Source organism: Electrona antarctica (assembly GCF_951216825.1).
Source record: "Electrona antarctica genome assembly, chromosome: 4".
NCBI classification, from domain to species: Eukaryota; Metazoa; Chordata; class Actinopteri; order Myctophiformes; family Myctophidae; genus Electrona; species Electrona antarctica.
Genome location: NC_136809.1, coordinates 35078868 through 35089044, shown reverse-complemented (window position 1 = coordinate 35089044; position 10177 = coordinate 35078868). Strand labels below are relative to the sequence as shown.

Sequence of the window (10177 nt, the reverse complement as noted above, 5' to 3'; positions counted from 1 at the left end):
GCAAGATATGTGTAAAATATTCCACATTTGTCATTTATATTTATGCTTTTAGAAGTGCATTTGTCAAATAGATGATGTATAGGCTATATATAGGTTTAAAGTGGTTAAACTGATTTCAATGTTATACTAACAAATTGTGCTATGATATAAGTAGGGGGTAGGAGTAAATAAGTCTTTACTTCTTCCTACTCCTTTTTGGACATGTTGGGGATGATCAATGATTTGTTTTGTTTACTTTGTGTACTACATTTTTGTTTTAATATTGTGTCTTTCATTGTTATTTATTTATATTTAGTTTTTGAGGGCTAGACCCTCGGACCCTCCTATATCCAGCTTTTGGTGTCTGTCCACAAACTTTGTCCTACACAAACATTAAATTCCCATTGACAATGAATGGAGAATTTTACGTCATAGTGTCTGAGCAAATAGACAGTGGCTATTTTACGTCATGATGATGTACGATGATAAGAGCGCCCCTCACTTCACACGGGTGTGATTTTTTTACCCGTTCAAAATAAAGATCAGCTGGAGATACTTGTTAAAAGTATCACCAGTTAGTTCAAATTCACCTATTCACCGATAGTTTTATATGACCATTTGAATTATTTATCAACGTGCAGTTCATGGCCTAATGAAAGTCAAGCTGTGGGCTTGTGTGTGTCAGACTGACATGAGAGACTTTGACAAGCCATACTAGACGGTGTTATTCCAGCATTTTGTTCATGGGAAGTCAACTATACAAAATACCCAAATCCTGTTGCTGCTGTCTCTGCAACTGGTGGAGTTGGATGCCGACTCAGCTAGGGCCGGATCCTGGCTGAGTCCATGGGTGCCTGCCCCACTGAGACACTGCCTCATTTACTTTGGATGATTATTTTGCCACTTTTTTGTCCATTCACACACCAAAATATTGGTTCTTTGCAGAAGTTGAGGACTTGAGATGGTCTCTATAGGGGAGCTGCACCTTAGAGAGCTGCACATTAAAAAAGGAGCTGTTCAGTTGCTGGATGGTTCTTTCAACAACTGAACAAGTCAAGAACCATCTTTAAAGAACCATCCAGCAGTATTTAGATCAGCTGGATATGTGCTTTCACTATTATTTATATTGTTGCTGACGGGCAGAAACTTATATTTTAAACTTTTTGTGTTTTTTCATGAATGAATATCCTACTTAACATAATATACTACAGGGTCACACAAAAGTATAATAGACGACAAGCTCTATTTTAAATTTGAATCCTGAAAAGTAACCGTTTTGGACATTATGAGCTATGAGGTGGCCACAGTAATTCAAATGTTCAACTTCAGGTTGATTTTTGTTTCCAATCTGCCCTTGAGAAGGGTCTGACCTGATATTTGGTAGCCTACTATAACACACGCACACGCGCGCGCACACACACACACACACACACACACACACACACACACACACACACACACACACACACACACACACACACACACACACACACGCGCGCGCGCGCGCGATTAGCTCCTACACGCTCCAAAGTAATTGTCTTTCCATGTTACCGCTAGAGGTCATGCTTACTCCGTCCTTTTACCAGTCCACAGTCGCTCCTAGGCCTACTGTCTGTTCTGGGATTAGTTTCTCACAAAAAACACTTTAGGCTTAACTGCATTTACTTTTTCCGTCCATGAATGCATTCCTAAATCCAGAAGGTATTTCTATTGGACAGCCTGGACAGGGATGTTTTGTCTACCCCCCGGCCCTTTTGATACTAGCTCCTCGCCACTCGCCCTACACACTTGTCTTGGCTTGAGCATAGATAAGATGGGAGGGGAACCCCGGTGCCGTCTCTATTATTTATATATCTATGCTCAAACCGAGTGAAAGTGTGTAGGGCGAGTGGCGAGGATCTAAAGAGGTTTCAAAAAGAGCCTAAAGGCCCAGGAAAGAGCGAGAAACTCTGGCAGCATGGAGCGCCATACTGTATGTATGGGATCTAAAAAACAAGTTAAGCAACTAACAGTTTTGCCTCTCATTTGCCGAGAGGAAATTTGTGGCAAGCTTGAAAAGGGGTTGGGACATATTGATGTATCAAAAAGTGTTGTGTTGCATATCAGCATATGTTGCGATTGTTGTCCAAAATGCAAAGCATCAATGCAACTAACCGTTCATAATTTATTGTAGACTAGGGATTCTGTATGATGTAACTGAGAAAGCTCAGTCCCACAGCATTTTGCCATGTGGAACATCCTAGTAGACAATTGTGCAGTACATTCCTTTATGCATGGTCACTTCTTAATTGCATGGTAGAAATAAATAATCAATGTCACTGTGTCTTGTTTGGACAGGCTGTCAGATAATTCAATGTTAAAAACAAACAAGGACTCATTTAAACAGTATAATATAATCATAAAGCACTCAGAAATATTAGCCATAAATTCACATTAAGGAATAACATTCAAATATTAGAATTTTCTCCCCATACTCGTCTACATTGATTTGTAAGCATTTTATTTTATTCTCATAAGGTATATATTTCAGTTATATACAGTGTTCATATCTATTGCAGATTTCTTATCACCATCTGTAATTAATTATGATCAGTCAACTTGGCAGTTAAGTGTATGTTCATACAAAATGTAAATTTGATTTAAGAACCGTTTTACATATCAAATTAGTTTCCAGACAGGCACACACACATTCACACGCACGCGCACACACGTCACTCATAAAATCAACTGTACTAATTTCACATCGCTTTTATAGACTTATTTTCACTTTAATGAACACCAACTGTATTTTTTTAAACAAAAAAAGCACAACAAATGTTCCAGGGAAAAGAGTCTTGACAACAAGTTGGATGATCTTCGGTATGTTTTCATAGCCACATCAAATTGTAAATTCTATATAGATATACTCGCTCAACAAGTCTGCATAAATCTGTCACATTAGATACAATTTACTTCGCAGTGGAACTACCACCACTTCAGCGTAATAATTATTGCAAACCAGTTGACCAATTTAAGGCTTATCCAAGTTCATTAGCAGAGTAAAGTAATCCCGTCACTTCAAACTGGGCCTGCATGCCACTCACTCAATCGGACCCTTAAAAAAAGAGTGCCTCCTGATGATACTTCAAAACAAAGGCCCCAAAAATGTAGTGTTGTCATCTTTCTCTTTTTTTTCATTATTTCTTTTTCCAGAGACACTGGATTATTTCAACATTTAAATAAATCACTGCATTTACATCTTATAAAAACAACATTTATATGCCAATATTTTCTTTCCATCAAGAGTGGCAGATAAAGAAATGTTTTAAATATGTTATCATTTGTTGTTTTGCCATACTAGTATGCATCCGTCTTTACTCTGAACAGAGCTGGGGAGACACGGGGGGTACGACATGATGTGATGGGCTGATTGAGTGCCAAGGATGGGAACATGAGGGTAGACGGGTGAAGATAAGACCATGAAACACTGCGATTTAGATTTCTGTGGAACATTGTCTGCAAGAATGCTTGCATTATACAGTATACAACGTAGTACCATGCTAGCGCTGCTCGCCTCATCCTAACCGTTTATTAGCGATGGAGAATCAGTGCTTTTTGCCATAAGTTCAGAACTATCGCCAAGAAAACAGCATAAACTATTATTAACCCCATTCTGCCCAGGCACCTTCTGCTTTTTAACCAATCACAATGCTCAAAAAGAAAGAAAAAGAGGGGGGGGGGGGGGGGGGGGGTCAGCCATGAAGAAAATCGTGTTTGTACATAGGTAAAACAAACCAAAAGTAAACAAAACAGCAACACAGGATATCATACTTCATGCGTTGAAAAACAAGTGGCAAGAGAAAAAGGGTGGAGGGTGGAAAGAAATTCACAGTTTCTTCAACTACAACTCTTTTTTTTGCGCTAGAGTGCATGTTAGGTGGGATGGGAAGATTGATGCAGAGAATACGCGTCCACAGGGATTAGCAATCTCGCAGGTCATAGTGTTTGTGCATGAGGTTAGCACTAGCAGTGGTAATCTGATTGGGCCATTGTGTGTACCAGTAACATTGTCTCATGATCATCAACTCCTAGTGGACAGAATGGGGGTAACTACATTCCTTGTCTGACTGAAATGGATTTGTTATATAGAAAAGTCTCTCGATTCCAACGCCTGGTTAAATTCTTGGCTTTGTCTGTCGTCTTGTTTTTTTTTCTTCTTCCTCTCTTCAGTTTTTTTTGTCTTTTTTTGTCTGTTTTTGTTGATTAAGTTTCTTTAGAGAAATGAAGCCTGCTTGCTTTAAGTGCGCTGTGGGTCTCCCTCTCTCTCACTGGTCTGCACTGGGGGGCCAAGGCAGCTATGACGCTGGGCTGGGAGGTCCGCGCTGGAAGGAAGGGGGGGGGGGGGGGGGGGGCTGGGGGAAGGTAACGGTGGGCAGGGCAGCTTTCCTTCTCTCAGACGGGGGGACCTTTGCGCTGCAGTAGATACTGGTGGATGTCGTCTGCGTCACGCTTCAGCCACGCAGCGTTGAGGAGTATGTTCTCACAGCACTGCTGCACCGTGCGCTCTGCTGAAGGGGCGTGGTGGCTCTCGAAGAAACTCTGTGGAAGGGAGGGATTACAAAAGGGTGATCATTTTTTAGGCCACTTATTTATTTGCAGCAGTGGTTCTCAATTTCTTTTTTATGTCAAGGACCCCCAAAATTATATGAATTTGGCCCCGGGGCCCCATCTTGTGCCAGGGATGATGAAAGCTGATAAAATATATCCATGGATTCAAGTCTCCATGGGGTGAGTAATCGATAGAGTAATCGATAGAGGAAAAAAAAGTCATTTTGGGGGTGAACTATCCCTTTAAAGGCCTCCAGCTATCACCATTATTACCAGACATAATCGATCCACTAGTGTTGCAACCCAACCCAATGTACAGTAGTTATTTATTCATGATAATTGATGGTCAATTAACTGCCTGTACAGTAACAGCCACCATCAAATGAATACAGAATTGTTTCTCAAAAGGCTTCAGTGGCAGCGGTGGCCGAACGGATTGCGGAGCGGTCTCGATACCGGAAGGTCGCCAGTTCGAATCAGCGGTCCGACACGTTAAAATTACCACCGCTGAAGTGCCCTTGAGCAAGGCATTTAACCACTACCATGAAATGTTCTATGAGCAGGGCCTGGCTGGAAACAAGTTCTTGAGCTTAGCCCAGATACCCTGGGTAAATATAGTAACTTTGCTTTGCGTCGTCCCTCAAAGAACATACTTTTTTTTTCAAGGCACATGAAAACGTCAAAGTACATAAACAAATGTAATACTGTTCCCAGAAACATTAAAATATCAGCAAGTTCAGATTAAGATTCTTCCCTCCATGATTTGGCATATGTAATTGCATTACCGATACACTATTACTCAATTCTGTGACCCTCACCCAATATATACAGTAAATCACCCACAACACGTGACACACAGTTAGCGTTACCCCAAGCACTTATTAAATATGGTTAAAATATAAAATCACCAATGTTAATTTTCTTGTTTATTTATTTTAGACAAAGAAATAGATAGCTCCACTATTTCAGCACCATTATAAATGGAATTAGACAGCTCCAATACTGGTGGCATAGGACCCACAGTCCACACACAGTGAGACAACAATTTGACATTATTATTAGCCTATATTATTTGGAGCGTCTCATTACATATGATCGTTTATTTTCTGTGTGCAACATGCTTCCATAGAAGACATGATCCAAATGACTGAAATCAATCCATGCATACGTCTCAAAAGACAGCGAGTCCACAAACCAGAATCTCGTATACAAACTGCTTAGTTGCAGTCATTGGAACAGAACATGTCACAGGCGTAATCTGAGACACATAGCATGCATGGACTAAATAAAAAATCCTAATGCAATTTGTGAAACCGTGTGAAAGGAGCCCCCACACACACTTGTGCGGTTTTTCATAAACAATTAGCATGATATGCAGAATTATGATGTTTTGGTAGACATACAGACAACCAGTTGATGCAAATTGATGCTAAAGTCAGCCATACCAGCCCTGACAAAAAGAAGAAGAAAAGGATAGTCATTTTGTGTTTTAAAACAAAATGGCAGACGTCAGAGGGTTACACCTTTGGAACATGACCACTTCAAATAATCTTTCATTTTACAATAACAAATAACCGGCTATCTACAATCTTACAGATTAGAACTACAGTTTGTAGATAGCCTATTTTCAGTGCATAGGCATACTTTCATAGAACACTGCTGACTTCTATGGAATCCAAATATCTGAATGGCATGGCGACTAAGAACTTTAATCCATGAGCACGAGGCACAACTCAAAATGTCACAGGAGAAAGGCATATGCAAACAAATGTAATTATAAACCTCTTGTTTTGTGTAGTGTGGGTGAAAGGCCCCCACAGTGGCAGGTCTAAAAAACCTTGCACATAATTCATGTTGCTATAAAGAAATGTTCTTGTGAGCCTGAGGGAGCTGGATTTGTATAGCAATTTGTTTAAATATATTAATTTCCAAAAAAGTAGATGTAATGTAAAGAACGCAGGGCGCTCACCTTCACTTCAGCCGCCATTTTGTCAACAGCAAATCCATCAACGGAGAGCTGCAAAGACAGGTGAACAAAGAAAGTATCCACATCACATGACACCATTATGCTTCTCATAGGACTAGTATTCCATTTCAATCCATGTTCTGCTTTAGAGAAAAATCACTGACAATACACAGTATTCTAGACAAAAAAGGTTTTGGAGAAGAGAAAGAGGCCAGATCTACCATATCGTCTCTGTTGGGTGGGTGAAAACCTCACTTCATATGTCCAAAACTGTTACTTTTCAGGGTTCAAATTCAAAAATAGCAAAAGTAGCAGATCTGCAAGCTCAAAACCTGCCGTTTTGCGCCGTGTTTCGAGCTTCTGGATCGGCTACTTTTGAGTGACTCTGTAGTATGATAAAAGTGTTAATTTACATAAAAACACAGAAAGTTAGAATATGGACTGGAGACAAGTGGTTTCTGCCCGCCAGCGGCACAACTATAAATGAGTTAATGGTAAATACATTCTAGAGGATTCGTGACAGACCAAGAGGAAGGGCATTTAAAATGGACATCTCATCCATCCTCAAAATCGTTGCTCAATAGCATTGTTAATGTTTCTTCTTTTGTTCTTAAGAGATTAATCTGCTAATCATCGATGTCATGTTTTCATCCAGTTGTAGTGTATTGCATTATTAAAGTCGGAAGGAAATAGCAAAAAGGGAAAAGAAAGAAAGAAAAGAAACCGAAATAAAGAACGTTTCTAATACTCATCTTTCTTTAAAGTAGGATAGAAAAAAATGAAGATTGAATAATGTGATATAGATTTGTTTTTGTCAGATAGATTACATAAGTTCTACTTGACATCTTGCCTGATAGCAATCTATGTTTTTATTGCTGATGTAACCGATTGCCATGACTGAGTTGAATAAGTCAATTTATTTGCATCAGCATCAATTGATTGGAAAAGTACATTTGGATGGAAACAAGAGAAATGGCAACATTACTTATGCTTATAGTTGCATGTGGGTGTCGCGCCTCAGAAGTAGCAGATCTACAAGCTCACAACATGTAGTTGTCGTACAGTGTGCGCTTGTAGATCTGCTATTTTCGATGCATAAAACACTGGCACGCAACAAAGTACAGATCGGGCATAAAGTAGCTGAAGGACATGCAGGATGTTGAACACTTTCCCAGATGCAGAGGGAACATACAGCACTGCAACTCAATAAGTCAGCATCCATTCAGTTGGGAATCAAAGTCACTTTTTGCTCTAAAACAAATAAATATAAAGGGAATTTGTCCGTGTAAACTTAAACTGTATACACCGCCAAACGGTAACACAAATTACAACAAGGGCAAAGGAGAAGTATGCATAGCTGAGCCACTCACACCGCACTGCCAGATGACCACAGCAGTGTCCTAAAAATGACCTCAGTGTCCTAAAAATAGCTTGAGACAAGCATTGAAATGCATTCTCATCCTTCTACGAGATGTTATGCCAGACCATGTTAATCAATAATTCAGTCTTTGTGACTTTTGACCACCAAATTGCACCATGTCAAATACTCAGTGAGATATCCAACATAATGAACATATAGACACACAAGACAGCACAGGCACACAAATTACAATAGTTTTGCAATCACCTCACAGCTCACCATTTTACTTACTTTTTACTTAACCATACAACCATCCATACAGGGAACAGCAGAATACATACACTCACTGTATACTACTTAGTAGAATTATAGAAACTAAATTGCAAAATATTACTACCACAGGTGGACAAAGTGCTTACCTTGATGAGCCGCGATATGAGGAATCCACCCTGGTAGCGGTTGTGAAGCTCATCCCAGTTGTCCTTCACAAACTTCCAGGCGGCTTTTCTGCCTTGTTTACTGCTGCCTGCCACGCCCCCGATTACCGACACCGTGTCCTGTGGACGAACCTCTTCCTGTAGGAGGAGGAAGAACATCATGTGTAGCTGGTGATGAATCAATCAATGGTGTAATCATAGATAAATAATAGATGCCTCATTGGCCGCTGCCGTTCATTGGAGCGATGCGTCTCCAGTGTGAGGAGGAAGTCAAGCGGAAGTGCGGAAGGCACACTGCGTCACTGCCACTCAAGTGACTATAGGCCAATCACAGCGTGTCTTTTCCGAGCTTTATTGGCATGATGAAACAAAGCTTACATTGCCAAAGCAAGTGCCGCTGGTTGGCCTACCGAACATCCCCTTCTGTGACGCACATGGAAGCTTGGCAAGCTTCCGCTCATGCTTCCGCTATTCTTCGCAAGGAATCTCGGGAAAGCTTGCCTCCATGTTGCCTCCCCTCGAGAGACACACGCCCCCAGAGTCTACCTTTTTAGTCTATGGGTGTAATACTGTGTCGTGCCTGGCTGACATCTGACAGAGGATGTCTTCCCACCATGTCAAACTCTACTTCCCTAGTGGAAAAAAGTCCTCCTGACCCCTGCAGGGTGTGTTCATTGCACCAACATCACACTTAATTAGGGAAAGGTAGCCAACTTTATTCTGCCAAATAAATGCTTACCAATAGCTTTCTTCACAAATGTGTTCATAAAGGTCTCTAGTATCACCTCTCAATTTGTTCCAACCCAACTCCCTTGGGAAACTTTGTGACAGCTGCTGAAAGTTGGGGTACCATTAACAACCTATATGCAGGAAAAATGTACACATTTTCATTCTGCTTTAAGTAGCATGTGACGGACGGGTCAAACTAGGGGTTTTACATGATTCTGAATCCATTGCAAACACTCCTTGGGCTAAAAACGGCCATAGAAGTCATCACATTTGGAAAAGTGACCGTTTTTCAAAACGTCACTCATTGCAGTGATCACTCGAGTCTGTAGGTTTGCACACTACAAACATTGGAGGATAAGAACCCTCCTCACCAAGGAGTCTGGTCAGCTTCTTATCCAGTAAACCTCAGGCTTGATAATTACAGCTCCCTTCTCGCTGGTCTGCTGACATGCTCACTCAAACCCAAAATGTTCACGTTGTCTCCTTTCTGCATTCCCAATTTACTGCCCATATCCAATTTAAATCGCTATAGATGACCTAGGTACAAGGCAATCAAGGGAATGGCACCTCCTCACCTTAGGACCACCCCTACACACCCATTTGTTCACTGATCTGCCTGACCCTCCCTCTCCTGCTACGACCCTGGCCAACGCTTCAAGCACACTAGACCAGTGGTTTTCAACCAGTGGTCCGTGCAGCACCAGTGGTCCTTGAGGGGGTTCCAGGTGATCCCCAGCTAAATGGAGTTGGTAACCAAATGGACCCGTCCCTGATCCATTTGGTTTCATTTAACGCTCTCAAGAGTTAAATTGTTAAACATCTGCATAAATTAATTTACAGGAAGTCTACACAATTAGAGCATGTAGAATAATTGATATTTTTGATCAACGTTTGCTGAGAGGCTAAAGGCCTATTCATAGTCTGGATTTTCGGTGGTGAGGTGACCACCGCTCCAGTGGTGAGCTGACCACCGGAGCTGAAATAACGTTGAGCGGTGGTGAGTAAAAACAGAGAGAAGGGCTGGAGCGGTGGCGATGGTTTGCTCTTCACCGCGGCTCATGACGTCATGTTGTAGTTCGGTGGTCACCCCACCACCGAGAATCCAGACTATGTATGAGC

The 10177-nt window shown here is 41.2% G+C and overlaps 1 protein-coding gene across 1 annotated transcript in view; it reads right to left on the bottom strand.

Annotated features, from left to right (window-relative positions):
- Nucleotides 1–2712: 2712 nt before the first annotated feature.
- npepps (aminopeptidase puromycin sensitive) overlaps nt 2713–10177 on the bottom strand; it is a 29031-nt gene continuing 21566 nt past the window's right edge. Inside the window, exons 21-23 of the mRNA XM_079500085.1 lie at nt 8312–8467; nt 6536–6583; nt 2713–4557 (exon numbers count right to left, since the gene is read on the bottom strand). Coding sequence (XP_079356211.1) covers nt 4411–4557; nt 6536–6583; nt 8312–8467 — 351 coding nt within the window. The 3' untranslated portion in view covers nt 2713–4410. The remainder of the gene's footprint in view (nt 4558–6535; nt 6584–8311; nt 8468–10177) is intronic.